The 16,815-nt window shown below is 61.3% G+C and overlaps 1 protein-coding gene across 1 annotated transcript in view; it reads right to left on the bottom strand.

Annotated features, from left to right (window-relative positions):
• The window catches only part of ARHGEF11 (Rho guanine nucleotide exchange factor 11), a 69,980-nt gene that overhangs the window by 21,321 nt on the left and 31,844 nt on the right, over positions 1–16,815 (bottom strand). Inside the window, exons 5-15 of the mRNA XM_029935941.1 lie at positions 14,454–14,503; positions 13,783–13,840; positions 12,895–13,073; positions 12,166–12,237; positions 7,943–8,062; positions 6,418–6,463; positions 5,914–5,990; positions 4,764–4,901; positions 1,840–1,914; positions 1,530–1,631; positions 600–695 (exon numbers count right to left, since the gene is read on the bottom strand). Coding sequence (XP_029791801.1) covers positions 600–695; positions 1,530–1,631; positions 1,840–1,914; positions 4,764–4,901; positions 5,914–5,990; positions 6,418–6,463; positions 7,943–8,062; positions 12,166–12,237; positions 12,895–13,073; positions 13,783–13,840; positions 14,454–14,503 — 1,013 coding nt within the window. The remainder of the gene's footprint in view (positions 1–599; positions 696–1,529; positions 1,632–1,839; positions 1,915–4,763; positions 4,902–5,913; positions 5,991–6,417; positions 6,464–7,942; positions 8,063–12,165; positions 12,238–12,894; positions 13,074–13,782; positions 13,841–14,453; positions 14,504–16,815) is intronic.

Raw genomic sequence — 16,815 nt, 5'->3', positions numbered from 1 at the left:
CAGGGAGGAGCAGGTGGGGGAGGATCCTGCAGGATGAGCAGGTGGGAGAGGACCCTGCAGGATGAGCAGGCGGGGAGGACCCTGCATGGAGGAGCAGGCGAGGAGGACCCGGCAGGATGAACAGGTGGGGAGGACCCTGTAGGGAGGAGCAGGCGAGGAGGACCCGGCAGGATGAACAGGTGGGGAGGACCCTGTAGGGACAGGCGGGAGGGGAGGACCTCGCAGGGACGGGCGGGTGGGGAGGACCCCACAGGGACGAGCAGGCGGGGAGGACCCTGGCAGGGACGAGCGGGCGGGGAGGACTGGAGGGAGCCAGCACTGACCCAGGGACAGGAACCAGGGTTTGGCACAAGCCCCTTCTGCCTCCAGATGTTTGGAGATGCAACGTGCACTCTCTCGGGCCGCACACGGAGCAAAGAGCCCAGGAGAGGAGCCGAGGCTCGAGAGCAGGGCCGGGAAGGGGCCGCAGGGGCCGCCAGCCCCGCTTCTCCTGAAGAGGCGGCCTCCACCCAGCCTGAACGACTGGCTTCCCTTCGCCTTCGCTCCCGTGTGGCCCCCAGGAGAGCAGTGAAATTGTGATCGGTCCACAACCGCCTTACCGCGTTCTTCCCTAGGAAAATATTCCAGATGTCCTTCCCCAAGCTTCGGGAGTCCTTGGGATTTGTCTGATAAACTTCGGCACACAAGTAAAAAAGCTGGAGGAGAGAGGACAGGGCTGGAGCGGTGGTTCCCAGCGGGGCCCCCGCCGTGGAGGAGGGATTTTGCCTCCAAGGGACAGCGGGCAGGCGGTGCCTGGAGACACTTGTCACCTTCCTCTGGAAAGGTGCTGGGGCGCCTAGTGGGTGGAGCCTCGTGATGCAGTCAAGCACAGGACGGTCCCCCAACAAAAAATCCTAGAGCGCGATGTGGCCATGCCGAGGCTGAAAAACTCTGGTGTGGAGTCCCAGGACCCTCTGCCGAGCCCTCGCCGCCCGTCTGCCCACCGGCTCCCACCACCAGCACCCTGAGCTGTGAGTCCCTCCACCTGGGCATTTTGCCTCGTGCTGGTCTCTATCTTGTTCTCTTCAGGCTGGTGTTCTATTTCTGTCTGGCATGGGCCTGGTCGTCACCCCGGAGTCTCTGAGACATGGCACATGGGACCTGTGCGCCGTGCTCCTGGCCCTGAAGGCGAACGGTGGTCCCTGCCTCCCCTCTTGGCCATCCCCTTCCCTCCGCGCAGCTGAGCGGCAGGAGAGGATTGGCAGAGACTGCTGGCCCAGGTCCCCGTACACCCGTCACCTGTCACCCTGCCCCTCTGCCAGGCCTCCCTGCGGTGATGTCACATATCTGCAAGGCCAGGCTCCCACCTCCCCAGGGCTCACGACTCTAGGATGACCGTCTCCTCCAAGTGCACGGACGCTGGCAGCTCTCCCAGCCTCCCGCTCCCCTCGGCTCCCTCTGCTCTGACGCTCTCGGCGGCACGCAGTCCCTCCTGCCTGACCCGCACCTTCTCCCCTGTTTGTCTGTGTCCTCGAGCGGCCGGGACTCACCAGCGGGCTGGGGTCCGCCTGAGAGAAGATGTATCGAAGGAAAACGCCCAGGTGGGCTGGCCGGGCCTTCAGCTTCTCAAGGTCCTGGAATATGACGTCGCTCTGGAAGGCAGACACACGGGCAGGGCTGTGGCGCGCGGAGGCAGGGGCCAGCAGCACGGACTGCAGCTTCGCCCCCATGGCCGCCGCCCGGGGTCTGCAAGCTGCGGCGCCTGCCCTGTGCCCCTCGCAGCTGGTGTGGGTCTAACAGCTTCTGGTCAATGGCAGCCCGTGTGACAATGACGAAAGCAGAGAGTCGGGGAACGGTTACCTCGTTGTTGAAATAACCCGCGTCACAGTCTTCCTCTGGGCCAATAATTAAAGGCTTTGGGCTCTGGTCTGCGCCCTGCGGAGAGAGTCCAGATGCAGGGAGGTCAGGGGACACGGATCCGGGCCCCGCACCACAGCCACGTGGTGACAGCAGGGCACCGGCAGGGAGGACCAGGTGGGTCTGGCGAGAGTGCTGGCATCTCCCCACCTCCCCTCATCTCAGAGGAGACCGCAGTTTCCAGCGACTGGAGTCAATGCCTCTGGGTGGGGAGGCCTGGGCATGTGTGCGCACAGACAGGAAGTGAGAGAAGGCGCTCTTCCTGTTTGCGAAAGACCCTGGGACACAGTGCCAGCTCGTGGGGCCGCGGCCTGGGGCTCTGTGGTCCCTGCGGCAGCCATGCCCACGCCTGTTGCGGCCCACAGTGACCAGGTGACGCTGGGCACATGCGGCTCCGTCTCCATCACAGGGCAGCTTGGGACCCATCTCTGCTTCCTGGAGCGGAACGGGGTGGAGCCACTGGTCCTTCCCCAAGTCGGCCGCCTCGTTCCTCTGGCCTGTTCCACAGACCTCCACGACCCGCCTGAATGTTCCAGACCTCTGAGCGTGCCTTGCTTCCCTTGCTCCTCACGCTGGCTCTGCGAGAAGCCCAGCCCTAACAGGCGTGTTGTGCACGTCAGGCGCGGGAGTTCATTGTGCAGACTTTCTGACGTTTCACTGGACGAGCTTTCTCCTGAGGGTTCCGTGAACTTTTAAAGCTTTTCCACCGATGTTTCCCACTCAATTCGCTCTGCCTTGTTTCCAAGCATTCCCCCACAAAGGCTCTGCTCGGAGGCCCGTCTGGGCCACGTAGGCCCACTTCCTTCCACGCCCGTGATGCCCTCCCGCCAGACTTGCTCAAGGGGCTTTTCCTGACAGCGCCTCCCGGAAACTCCTCACTCACTGCTCTCCCGATATTTGCAGACTCTACGCTCAGAATGAGAGTCCCAGAACGTGAGACCCGGCAGGTACTTCAGAGATCAGCGCGGCACTCTGCCAAATGAAAACGCGAGGCCCAGACCGCCTGAACGCAGGGGCGGGGCTGCCTCCTCTCCTGAGAGATGGCGACACCTTTCCCGGTCTCTGCATCCCCGGGGGTCCAGGGCTGGTGGACGGCCATTGGCCCTACCTGGCTCTCTGGGGAAACCTGAAAACACCAGGTTTTTGCTTGTTGGGAGGGAGAAGGATTTGTTTTTTAAAGTCTTTACAAATATGCAATTTTTCTCATTACAAAAGTAGAATATGCTTATTAAAAAAAATCAGACACTGTACGATTATGCAACAATGCAAGAGTCCCCCCGACTCCGCCCACAGCTGCTGACAGTTCCCCGACTCCGCCCACCTCTGCCCTTATCAACACAGACTATGAATAAGAAGGCGAAATCAGGGGACACCTGGGTGGCTCAGTTGGTTAAGCATCTGAGTCTTGATTCCAGCTCAGGTCATGATCTCACAGTTTATGGGTTCGAGCCCTGTGTCGGGCTCTGTGCTAACAGTGCAGAGCCTGTTTGCGATTCTTTCTCTTTCCCCTCTTCTCTCTGTGCCCTTCCTGCCCCAGCGCTCTCGCTCTCTCTCAAGAAGAAGTTGAACACAAAAGCAAACTAAGAAAGTGGAATCACGGTATGGCTGCTCTTGTGGTTCAAAAATAACAATTTGGACAGTTTCCCGAAGACGGACAGATTCAGAGAAGGAAAAAACCCCACAACCAGGCACCGCACGTCTGCTGCCGTGGCCGTCCGAGGGGACCTCGCTCAGGAGCAGGTGTGCACCGAGCTCGGCCTTGCGGGGGACCCGAGGGTGGGCGGCAGGGACAGCGGGGGAGGAAGCGGCCCGCGCTCAGGAGAACGCGCTCCAGCCGGGGCTCCGCGACGGAGCGGAGGCCAGGGGCGACCCCTCAGCCCTTCTCTCCGCGGGTGGGTTCTGACGCCCATCTCCCTTCGGGGCGGGGAGGAGGAGTAAGAGGTTTCCTGAGGGGCCGAGCAGCAGCTGGCGCACTGGGCACGTTACGTGTTAGGTCCACTCCGCTGCCTTCTCCCTCAAGATCCCAAACGAGCTCACGTCTGCCCTGGATGAAGGCAGAGCACCGGATAGCGTGCGACGTCAGTTTTAGCTCAGGATGAGGGCAGAGATCACCGACAAGCAGGCACAGAGCTCTGAGGAGGGAGTGAGCTCAGAGAAAACTCCGGAGCCACGCAAGGACTTGGTCAGGGGACGCGGGAGCAGCCATCGCGCTGGTGGCGGAGCGCGTGAAGACACACGTCTTACAGAAGCAGGAGGCCTCACGTGCTGCTTGCGCCGTGGAGCTGTGCCCGGCCTCCGCCACACGGTGACGGCGATCCCTCGGCGAGCTTTCTGCTCCCCTCCTGGCCCCATCCTTGGGGACAGCGCTCCCCAATCAGGTGGGCAGGACCTTGGGGCCACAGGACGTGCCCTGGGGGCGGGGGACGCTGACAGGGGAAGCCCCGGGGACCTGAGCTTTCACTTGTCTGCGGTATTAGGGTGCCACGTAAGCATAAGACTTGGTGTGAGAAAAAGGATTTTGCTGCAGAAAGAGGAACTTGGAGCAGCATTCTGGAGAAAGACTGCAAATCGACCTGCTGCTCTATGCAGACAGCCGTGTGCTCCACGGACGCCCCTTCCCTCCCCGCACACGTACTCGCCACCTTCACGCGGCCGAGATGCCGTTCAGGCACCCATTTGAGCCACGTTTTTCCTTCCCTTTTGTTTTCTAGGCAAAAGTCTATCTTGAAGTGGGTTTAGCCTGAGGATTCCAAGCCATCCACTGGAACGTGGTTCCGGAGGTGGGGAGGAGGGGAGGAGGGGAGGAGGGGAGGAGGGGAGAAGGGGAGGAGGGGAGGGAAAGCTGCAGGGGGCTCTGGAGCCCTCACCTGGTCGCTGGCGCCGGGCACGGGTGTGTCTGAGCCCTGCCGCCGGTGGTGCTGGGCCAGCCTGGCCGCGATCACAGGGGAGGTTCGGGGGCTGTCCAGCCCGGGGTCCGACAGGGCCGAGTTCCGATTCCTCAGTGCCTAGAGGAGCAGAGAGTCCATCCAGAAACTGCTGCTCCACTCGTGCGGTGGAGCCCATGGCCAGTGGACACGCACTCTCTTCTGCACCCGCCACTGCTCGGGGCTGTGGTTAGGGAGCACCTGGCTCAGGGTTCACAACCGCCCTGTGAGGCAGAGACGGCCTCTCCTCCTGCTTCTCACACAAGGGCGCTAAGACTCGGGGCGCCCACGAGATCTGAAGGTCAGCACCCAGCCAGGGGTGTTCCCTGGAGCCAGCCCGGCCTGCAGCCTTGCTCTAAGCCAGGCCGCCTCTCGGATGCCCAGTCCTCAGGATGCACCGACTTCGGATCGTCTAAGTCCCTCCTCCCCTTCGGAGTCTTTCCCACAGACGGATCCTCACCCACTGTCCTCCCGCAGACAGACCGCAGTAGGGGGGCCCCGACACAACTCCAGCTGTGACATAAAGTCACGGCGTGAGTGTGTTAACTAAGCTGGCTAAGCAGACTGCTGACATCTGACACCATGATTCCTGCCTCCATTTGCTCATACTCGTATTTTGCGAGTTTATACCTGCAGTTTATATGTGCGGATAGAGAACAGCTTGGAAATGAGAGGCCAGAACCCAAAATTGTCCTGACTGCTCCAGAAAAAGATGCTGTTCAAGTACAGTGAAGTCTGTGACCCAGAGAGCGCGGGGCAGGGGGTGAGGGGGCCGCCGCTCTGCCTCTGCCGGCTCAGGGTGCTGCTCTGAGCCTGTGCGCAGTCAGGTTGTGGTCTCTGAGGTCAGGCCCTGTCCCTCACGCTCAAAGGCTCCCTAAGTGCTGTCCAGCTCCCTCTACCGGACTCCTCCCAGAACAGAAGCCAGGTGTGACGGCCTGCATGCAGGGCACACGGGGAGCCCCTTCTGTGCCCAGGGCGGTGACCAGACCTCTCAGAGCTGGAAGCGTGCACAGACACGACAGGACCCCTGGGTGCCTGGAGAGCGGACGCTGACCATGGTTTCAGGTGGGGCTGGCCCCCTGCGGGTACCCACCTCATTGAGGGAGGGGAAGCGCTCTGTCCCAGAGTCCAAGCCGCTGTCCCCCTCTTGGGAATCCAGGGAGAGGTGGCCTGGGAAGGAGACAGATGGTATGGGAGGTGTGCCGCAGCCTGGGGGGCCCCTGGGCAGGGCAGGGCAGGGGGGCCAAGTGTGCCTTCCCTCCTTTCCAGGTTTGCCTCAGGTCAGGTGCTCCACATCCGGCACCGTGCCTGTGCCCGGGGCCACGTCAGGCCCAGAGTGAGGCTCCATGGGGCCAGATCACCGCGCGTCTTACCCCCAACCCCCGTCCGGCCTCCCGAGGGCCTGACTGTTGTCACAGTACCTCTCTGGGCCTCAGCTGTTGGCGCTGGGGTTATGTGCTCGTGTCTACCCACTAGGCCGCCCCACTGCCCCTGTGCGCACCACCGCCCAGAGAGCAGGGCCCACGGTCAGTCTCTCCTGAATCTGCCCCGTGGGGAGGGGACAGTGAGTGGGGAACCCGGAGCTGGGCAGACTCACCTTCCGATGATCTCTGGCCAGTGTCGCGACACAGGGGCAGCAGGTCCTAAAACAGAAAGGTGCAGAGGCTGTCCAAGTTCTGCAAACCTCTCCCCTACTTGCTCCCTCCTCCTGACACCCCTGCCCCCCTCAGTCTCCGCAGACAGCATCTACTGCAGTGAGCGGCTGCTGCGGCCTCGCTGCCCAGACTGGGCAGCCATTGCTTCGTGGGTGGTCGGGGAGGACGCGGGAAAGGCAGAGGCCTCCACACCCACGGCCTTGCCACCTGGACCTCGAAGCGTCTCTCCCCTGGTCAGGCCAGACACTGAAGGAGCTTCTCGTCAGGAAAGCCGGGGACGAGGGCAGCTGAGGGGGGCTGGCATCCAACTGTCGCCGATGGACAGACAGGACGGGCCGGGGGAGGGGGCTATGGTGACAGCGCCCCGCTGCTTCTGAAGCCCGTTTTAGACTTCATCCAGGCTTCCGGGAAACCGGAGGCAGGGGCAGCTCTCCGCTCTAACTGAGGAGCCCAGAGACCTCGCGTCACTTGCCCAGGCCGCACAGCAGGAGCATGCGGGCGCACGCAGTGGCAGGAGCACGCTCCTCTCCAGCAACGCTCTCCCTGGAAAGTAGAAAGTGCTGGGACAGGGTTGGAGGGGCCGCCAGAGGCGCGCTGTGTGTGGTCACTCAGGGACAGCCGGCAGCTCTGAGGACAGCACCGGGGTGCAGGTGACGAGGACACTGAAGCCAATGGCCCGACCTAGCTTGGGTTTCCTTCTGCTGCAGGCTCATGGTGGGCAGGAAGGCGCCTCTTCCGACAGCACCCCCAGGATAGGGTTCAGTCTTTTGGCGCTGAAGGAAGAATCACTGCTCTCTGCCCCGTGACATGCTGAATGCTTACGGGTCCCCCGGGTCCTACATGGCCCTGGCTCACAGGTCCCTGAGTCCTGCATGCACAGCCCCAGCTTATGAGTCCCTCGGTCCTGCATGGATGGCCCTGGTTTATTTATGGGTCCCCGGGCTCCTGCATGGATGGCCCTGGCTTACAGGTCCCCCGGGTCCTGCATGGCCCCAACTTATGGGTTCCCTGGTCCTGAATGGGTGGCCCTGGCTTACGGGTCCCCAGGCTCCTGTATGGACGGTCCCGGCTTACGGGTCCTCCGGGTCCTGCATGGCCCTGACTTATGGGTTCCCTGGTCCTGAACGGGTGGCCCTGGCTTATGGGTCCCCCGGGTCCTACATGGCCCTGGCTCAAAGGTCCCTGGGTCCTGTTTGCACAGCCCCAGCTTATGGGTCCCTCGGTCCTGCATGGACGGCCCTGGTTTACGGGTCCCTAGGCTCCTGCATGGATGGTCCCGGCTTACAGGTCCCCCGGGTCCTGCATGGCCCCAACTTACGGGTTCCCTGGTCCTGAACGGGCGGCCCTGGCTTACGGGTCCCCTGGCTCCTGCATGGACAGCCCCGGCTTACGAGTCCCCCGGGTCCTGCACGCACGGTCCCAGCCTCTCCTCCGCACTCTGCCCCCAGCCTGCGCGGCGCCACTCACCGCCAGGCCGCCCGTCTCCTGCTGGATCTTGCGCTGTAACTGAGTGACGCGCCTTCGGGCTCCCTCCAGCTGCTCCTCCAGTGGGGTGGCAGGGTTCCGGCTGTACACCTCCCGGATCCGCTGCGGGCGGGCCAGGACCAGGGGGAAAGGCAGAGGGCGGGTCAGTGGAGGACAGATGACACGCGTGGGAGGCAGGTAGTCACCCCACAATAAAGAGGCAAAACGGGAGCTCTCCCCCTTCAGGAGATGTACATTAGAAGGAGAGAGAGGTGTGGAGAGGAGAGAAACAACACAGGAGTTGCTGAGAGGGACGAGGGACAAGGGACGAGGAAAGGTCCTGGCCGTCCACCCTGCGCCTGCTCACGCACGATGCACGGGATGCGCAGTGTCTGCGGGGAGCAGCCGGATGTGTGCACCCGGCCGGACGCTCACCGCCCGGGCTCTGTGCTCAGGGAGGTGGGATTCTGAATTCTGGCACCCGTGCTCACAGGCTGTGTAGACATGCGAGCTTGATCAGGTCCTCGCAGATGAAACGGGGATGGCTGGGAGACCTGGATGACATCATGTCCACGGGGATGCTGTGGGAGCAGCGACTGTCATTTCACTCTGGAAGGACGTGCCCGGCTCCCAATCAAACAAGACTGGGTGCATATGTTCTCGAAGCTCTTCTGGGGCCCCTGTGCCACCTGGCAACCCCATACTTCCTGTTCCATCCTGTCCGGGCTGCCCGGCACACGACATCCGAGACCTTGAGGCCCCCCACCCCCGCCAGCGGCCCCTTCCCCCCATCCGGTGAGCACACGAAGCCCCTCCGTCAGTTATGACCACCGTCAGCCCTTTCTCCCTCTGTCCACGCTCCATCCTCGGGGTCAGACCCTGCGGCCTGCGATGACCTGACTGCTACTCCTCCAAGAAGCCCAATGACCCAAGGCCAGAGGCCCAGTTCTGACCGTCACCCGTCGAGGGCCCCTGCCTCGGACGCCCGCTCTGGTGCCCCCCACCCCCCGCGCTGCCCAAAGCCTTGCCTGGTCTCTGCCCCGCCTGGCGCACCGGCCGAGCCAGAGCAGGATGTGCATGTGCAGACATGCGCCATGGCCCTGGTCTTTAAGGAACCCCGTCCCACAGGGAGGACAGGGACCTGGAATTGGAACGCGACAGCAAGCACAGCGGTGATGTTGCGGGCGGTGTATGCGTGGTAAGAGCACCGGAACCCCGCGTTCTACTCCTGCACCCTCTCCTCCTCTCATACCGGCACCCTGGGTGACACCACCCGGTCCCCACTTTCAACTGCCACCTCAGACTGAGGACGCCTGAACCTCTGTCTCAACCGTGCTCTCTCCCTTGAGGCTCAATGTGTCCACAGGCAGGGCCCATGGCCTTTTTATCTGAATGTCACACGGGCATCTGAAACAGACCTTCATTTCCTGCCTCTGGACCCCGCCCTGCCCCCTGCCTCCCTCCACCAATGGCACCTGGACTCAGGGCAGTCTTTGTCCCTTCGTCCCCGCCACCTCCCCCTTGCAGGCCATCGGTGCAGCCGTCTGACTTCTGAGATGTCCCCGTGGCCCCCATGTCACTGTGCTTGCTCCTATGTTCCTGCTGAACCCCCCGGACAGCCTCCCGGTGTGTCCCCGCAGTGCACACACGTCTCTGGAGATCGCCGGTTTGGAGGTGTGATCGCTCCTGCTCACATCCCTGACCGGCCCCACGGCCTTCAGAATGAGCTCCAAGCTCAGGTGGAATTTAAGGCCCAGAGTGGGTTCCAGAGGAAAGAGACCGAACTCATGCTCAAGTGCCCCTCGGGAGGCCTGCTCCGATTACTGTGTGACTGCCCCTTCCTGTGGGCCTCCTTGCACATAAGAACTGTCGACACATGAGTCACGTAACATACACCTCACCGTTCTAAAGTGCACAGCTCCGTGGTTCGGAGCACATTCTCGGAGTGTGCAAGCTACCAGGGACGCCCGGACACGGGCCACCACCCGACGGGACGGCTCTCAACTTCTCCCCTCCTCGGCCCCCAAAACCACTAATTTACTCTCTGACTTTACAGACTTCCCTGTTCTGGACCTGCATGCAAACATCATCCTCCACCCTGCGGCCTGTGCCCGGCTCTCTCATGGGGCGTCACGGGTGCTGGTCCTCCTGTGTCTTGTGTGTCCAACCTGGTTACGGTTGGGGGTCATTCCATCGTTTGGACGGACCACCTCTGTTCACCAACAACTTTTGGACTGTGTCCACTTCAGGGCTGTTATGATCCATGGTAATAAGAATGTTCACGTACAGATTTCCACTCGGATGTATGCTTTGGTCTCGCCTGGGCTGTGCCCAGGGAGGGGGGGGCACCTGATGATCCATGTTCCTTCGTGGTCAGTACCCTGGAGAACCGCCAGGCTGTTTCCCCGGTGGCTGTGCCCGCACACCAGCAGCGGGCACCGAGCACACAGACAAGACACACATGCTGCTCTCACCGCCGACTGGTCCCCTCTGTCATCCTGGCTCTAACCACCAGCGGGTGTGGAGCAGTGCTGTGCGGTTTGGAGTGCGTCACCCAAATGACTGGTGACGCTGAGCACCTTTTCATGAGCTTATTGGCCATCTCTACGTCTTCTTTCCTGGACTGTCTGTTCAAATCTTTTGGCAACTTTAACAGGGGCTCACGCGTCTTTTTACCATTGTTTTGAGAGTCCTTACACATCCTGGCAGCAGCTCCTTGCTGGGTACGTGAGCTGCAAGCGTTTTCCGCGTTCCGTGGGCTTTTCACTTTCTGGACAGTGTTCTCTGATGCACCAAGGTTCTGAATTTGGATGAAGTTCAATTTATTTTATTTTATATTTTTCATTGTTTCTACGTTTGGTGTCTTAGTTAAGAAAACACAGCCTGAACCAAGGTCATGAAGACTCGTACCTGTGTTTTCCTTTTAAGTTCTGTCTGTCTGAGAGGAGGGGACAGGGAACATGTGTGCAAGCCAGAAGAGGGGCAGAGAGGGACAGCACCCCAAGCAGTCTCCATGCTGTCAGCACTGAGCCAAATGCGGGGCTCGATCCCACGAACTCTGAGGTCACAGTCTGAGCGGATGGCAGACGCTTAACTGACCGGGCCCCCCAGGCACCCTGAGAGGTTTGCAGCTTTAAAAACCAGAGTTGGTTCTTCCGTGTAAGTCTCAGAGTGACTTGGAACGATTTCTGCGAACTGGGTGAGGCCGGTCCACACCCGCGTGCCGACAGCCAGGTGCTCCGGCACTGTTTGCGAACTTTCCGTCGGTTAAGTGGTCTTGACGTCTTTGTCGAACATCACCTCTGGACTGTGAATCCTCCTCTCCTGACGCGTAGGTCTGTCCTGGTCGCTGCGTGTCGCGTCCACAGGGAAGTTCCTCTATTACTGCACAGGGAAGCCTCCCCCTTCGTCCCCTGGCCCCTGCTGGAGCACAAACGCCACAGGAAAGCGCAGTCTCTCGGTTACCTTGGCGCCAGTGTCGCCCTGCTCCCCGCTCCACCCGGCAGACCCCACGCCTGGGCCCTGGAGAATGCGTTCACATGTGTGTGCCTTTGGCCGACGCGGCCCCTTCACTGCGGCCCCTCCGCATCTGTCCTGCCCACAGAAGTCCCGCCCCGAGGCCTCTCTCTGAAGCGTCCCTGCGTCTCCTGCCGTTCACCGACTCCTCTCTTCCACGCCCCTTCCCCCTGTCCCCGTGTACGAGCTTTCTCTGCCAGCACAGTGGTGCCGAGGGCCGCCCCACCTCATCCTCCCAGCTCTGCACATGGCTGACAACGAGGCTGCGCCTGCAGCAGACACGCAGGAGATGTGAACTGAGATGCGGGGGGGCCGGGCCAGGACCTGGCGCCCCGCCCCAGTGAGAGCACAACCTCCCACCCCCGCCTGGACCTCTCTCTGCACCCCTTCCACTGACGGGCCCCTGCCCGCCCCGCCTCCCTCCCCGGAGACCCCGAGACCTTCCTCAGTTCCGGTGCTCCCTGCTGTGCCCTCCTCGCCCGTCACCTGCTGGCGCGGGGCCTGTGTATCTACTACTCCAACCTGACCGGGCGCTCTGGTCCCTGTTCCCCTCCTCGGCCGGGTTCCGCGCTAACGAATCCCACGGCCCCGGTGCCAGCTGTCGGGGTCCGGCTGCGACGGGCTGCGTGCCCCGAGGGAGGCCGTGCGCTGCTGCGCTGGCTGCGGGTTCCCCTGCGGCCGCGGCCGGTCGCCCTCAGCAGGGGCCTTACCTCTAACTCCTTTTCCTCCTGCTTCAGCATGTTCTGAAGGATCTCGGTGGCGTGTTTTTGAAATTCGGGGTCCTGGGAAAGAAGCACAGGATAGGTGAGGATTGGGAACAGCCCCGAGGCTCAGTTCTCTTCTACACGGGGGTTCTCAGCGAGAAAAGCCACCACAGCAGTCTGGGCCGCACGGGCGACACCTCACACCCGTGAGGGGGTCCACTTCGAGCTTCCTAGGAGCCTTGGCTGTAGCCACCTCTGGTCCCAAGTCTCCGGGGCCTCGCTGGCTGTCTTCTTGCCCACGGCAGTCCTGTCCCGTCTCCTAACTGCGCCTCCTCCTTCCTCTGAGCATGACGCACAGCCTTCCCTGTCCGGGGTCTGCCCCTCCTGGTGTGTCCGTCCATCCCCCGGATCTCTGCCTACAGACAGGGCCCCACAGTCCCCTCCTCCAGGCCTCCCCCTCTCTCCGGTGCATTCTGCACTCCTGCAGCAACGGCTGGGGGTGCCGGGGGGCTGGGGAGCAGTACCCTCGGGGGCCTCCCCCAGGTCTCCCCACTGAGCAGGCACGAGCCCACTGCCATCTGGAAAGACCAGATGAGTCTGTGTAGGAGGAGAAACTGAGGACGCAGCGGCCACTTTCCTGCAGCCAGCCCTCGCTCTGTCCTCTCGATCCTCGTCACGGGTCTCTGCTCACCGGCCCTCCCCCTGCGGCAAGGTGAGGTGAGGAGGGGAGCTCACCTGCAGCGGTTTGGGCCCCGTGATGTGCTGTGGAGGGGGCAGGGGTGGAGGCGGAGGAGGCGGTGGGACCACAGGGGCGACTCGGGGGGCTCCGGCTGGGGCAGGGTCCTGCTGCAGCCCCGAGACGCTGACGGATGAGGGGGAAGAGCCCAGGAGGGTCAGTGCGACGTAGGCGCCGGCTGGAGGAAGACAGACAAGGAGAGGCCTGCTCGCGGCGCATCGTTCGGGATGGCGACGCTCCAGCTGCGGGGCGGTCCCCCTCCTCCTCCTTTCACGCAGCTTAAAATTCTGCAGATGAAATTCTCTGCACTTGAACGCCCTGCCGTCCCCTGGTCCCAGCTCCCTGGCCCTGTGTGCCTCGCCTCCTTCACTCCAACGCTCAACCACAAGTCCACCTGGATGTGTGGCTGCCTGCCCGGCCCGCCCGGCCCCCGTGCCCTTCGCCTCATGACGTCCAGTCAAGCCCCTGGCACACGGCGGGCCCCCCTGCCCCCATGCCCTCCTCGGACCACCCGCCCACCAACTCTTTCCTCAACCCGGTTGCTTCTGTCTGATACCTGGGCAGGTCCGCCTGCTGGGTCTTCCTGGCTACAGTCAGGGTGTTTTTGCCCCCCGCCCCCCATGGGAAGCCCGTGAGAAAGGCTGTCGGTGGGGGGCACGAGCACTGAACGGTACTGGAGGGGCCTGGCTGCGGCAGGCCACAGTCTGCATGGGTGCGCAGGGAGGGCAGCCAGCGTCTGCATGTGCGGTGACCGCCGGGAGAGGGGGCAGGCCCAGCGGATCAAGGCTACAGACGGGACCCCGGCCGCCTCTCGCACCCACAAAGGAGTCACCCCCCCCCCGCCCGCCTGCCCCCCTGCCTGCTGTGCTCTGCTCTTTCCAACTCACATTTGATCAGCTTGACCACCTCCAGGTGTGAGCTGTTGGTCACCATGGTGCCATTCACCTGACGGGGGACAAAGGCTGTTAAGGAACCAGAGGAACGTAGAGGGTCCTTCTCCAGTTCGCAGGGTCACTCCTTCCCAGAGCCGCTTCCCAACGCGCTCAAGACACGCGGGTCACGTGCTCGCTCCGTCCTCCAGCAGCCTCCAGGCCTGCAGCTTCATGCGTTATTTCTGCTAGGTTGCCTTCCAGCCACTCGGCCGCGCCCTGCCACCTGCCCGCACGCATCCCCCTCCCGAGAGGACCGAGGTGTCTCCTCGTCTCGATCTCCTGAGCACGCCCAGGACTCTGCTGGACGGGCGGCGGGCGGCAGGCGGCAAAGACCTCAGGTCAGTGCCGTGTGGGGATGGAGTCCAAAGACACAGCCCTTGCTCACCTCAGCCTCTCCGTCTTAACCCTAGTTTTGTGGTTTGTTAAATAAATGAACGGGAAAAATAAAACCCATCCCAGAAGCTCGGCTGCTTAGAATCAAGAAGGGCGGAGGGTGGGGCTCCTAGAGGCTGCGCCCTGCTGCCAGGCACCCCCCCAGCTCTGCTCGGGGCCCCACCCCCACCCCAGTGGCCCCGGCAGCGCGGCAGGAGGGCACAGGTGCCAGGCAGAAGGGGAGGGGCACTCACTTTGATGATCCGGTCGCCCTCTTTGACACCGGCTCTCATCGCCGCGCCTCCTGCAGGAAGAAGACCTGGTCAGCAGAGCCCGGCCACCCTCCTCCGAGGCCACTGAGCCTGCTCGGCAGTCCCTCCAAAACGTCATCTCGGCCCTCTGTGTCAGGACCTCGAATGACGGGGGTGCCTCTTGTCGGGCTCCAGGGACCATTTCAGGATGGCTCCAGACCAGTAAGAACTGCTTCCTGGGATCCAGTGGATTAACGGGAACAGTAGTTATTAAGATATGGACGAAAGGATGAAAACGAGAGTTTTTAAGCGTCCTTCCGAAGCCTGAGGGGCCCAGAGGTACTCTGGGGTGTCTACCAATAAAGATGGCCTGGATCGCTCCTTGTTACACTTTGTTTTAGACTCTTTCGTTTCTCCCTTTAAAATGGGCCACGTTAAGAGCGTCTGATTGACACTGACGGAGACGCCGTGCTGGCTGTGACCGCCGTGTGGTTTTTCAGTGACTCAGTCCTGGCCTGACTTACATCCAGGAAGCATGAGAAACACGAAAGCTGAGGCAAGCTAACGAGCGCCGTGAATCCGCTCCAGAAGATCATTCAATCTGTAAGCTGCGTTCATCTGATCCAAACAGAACGCCCACACAGCACACTCGATGTTTGTGGTCTAAAGAGAGATTCTACAGCACTGACTGCATCCCAGTCTGGCTTTTCAACACGGGGACTCAAAACTACACCCTGGTGTGTCGCGTGGTATTTGTGAAGAGGACTGGAGAGGCGCCTGAAATGCTCTACCCTGGGCCTGGACACCAAGGGTGGCAAAGACAGTATGGAACCCACGTGGAGGTTTCTAATTACTTAGTGATCTGGGGGGAAAATCCGTCTCCAGAGTAGAGGAAGCAGTGAGCCTGAGTCACTGGGGACCTGCGCAAAGGCATGTCCCTTAGCCCCCAGCAGAAAGTGATTCAGTGATTGGAGGCGTGGGCTCGGGACGAGGGCGGCAGCCACCCTGGGGTCCGGCGACTCTGGTGGCGGCAGGGCCCCTGCCACACTCTGAGACACTGAACTAGAAAGGTCGGGGAAAGACCGTGACAACCACCTCCTCACTCCTGAGAGGTCAGTGCCGATGCAAATGCAGGCTCTTCTGGTGTCCTGCCCCAAACACACACGCGCGCACAGACACACACACTTCCCTCAACTCAGGGCTCCCTGGCAAGCCACCTGTCTGCCCTGTGTCTCTGGGTCCAACGTAGGCAGGCCTCAGGGCAGGGCCATGGAAGAGGGCTGAGCAGCACAAAAGGGGCCCCCCACTATGTGCGAAGGCCGAGCGGTGGTGCCCCAGCTCTGGCTCCCCCGTCCAGGAGCAGGGGCAGCGCGGAAGCAGAGAAGCATCTCTTCAGAGCTCAGTCCTGGGACGGAAAACAAGGCCCGCGGACACGCGTTAACTCCCTAACATACAAGCCTCAGCCACTTCTATCCTCGTGTGATCCACAGAGCTTGTTTTGGTCACGAATCTGAAATTCTCTTTTTACTTTTCCCATAAAAACAAATCCTCAATATTTCCCCCAAAATTACTTAAAGTAGTTTTCTTCCGGCTTTGCAACGTCCTTCGGGTGAGACGCTGGCCTGCTCCCCACCTCCTTCCCTGCACAGGCACACCTCGTTCTGCCGCCCTTCGCAGGGACTGGGTTTTACAAATGGAAGGTTTGTGGGAGCCCGTGTTGGGCGAGTCTGTTGGTGCCATTTCTCCAGCAGCGTTTCTCACTTCCTGTCTCTGCCACGTTTTGGGGACTCTCACAACGATCTGAAACTTCTCTGTTGTTATATTTTTATGGAGATCTGTGATGAGTGATCTTTTTTATTTATTTATTTTTTTTTAATTTTTTTAAAATGCTTTTTTATTTATTTTTGAGACAGAGACAGAGCATGAGCGGGCAGGGGCAGAGAGAGAGGGAGACAAAGAATCTGAAGCAGGCTCCAGGCTCTGAGCTGTCAGCACAGAGCCCGACGCGGGGGCCGAACCCACAAATCATGAGATCATGACCTGAGCTGAAGTCGGACTCTTTTTCTTTTTTAAATGTTTTATTTATTTTTGAGAGAGAAAGAGGGAGACAGTGTGAGCAGGGGAGGGTCCAAGAGAGAGGGAGACACAGACTCTGAAGCAGGCTCCAGGCTCTGAGCTGTCAGCACAGAGCCCGACGCGGGGCTCGAACCCACAAACATGAGATCATGACCTGAGCCGAAGTCGGACTCTTAACCGACTGAGCCCCCCGGGCGCCCCGATCTTTTTTAAATTAAAACAAATTTCGTTTATATTACACTACATTTTCATTGTTTAGAGACAGAGAGCACGGGCCTGTGTGCACCCA

The sequence above is a fragment of the Suricata suricatta genome, chromosome 3 (assembly GCF_006229205.1).
Source record: "Suricata suricatta isolate VVHF042 chromosome 3, meerkat_22Aug2017_6uvM2_HiC, whole genome shotgun sequence".
NCBI classification, from domain to species: Eukaryota; Metazoa; Chordata; class Mammalia; order Carnivora; family Herpestidae; genus Suricata; species Suricata suricatta.
This window is presented reverse-complemented; position numbering and strand designations above follow the sequence as displayed.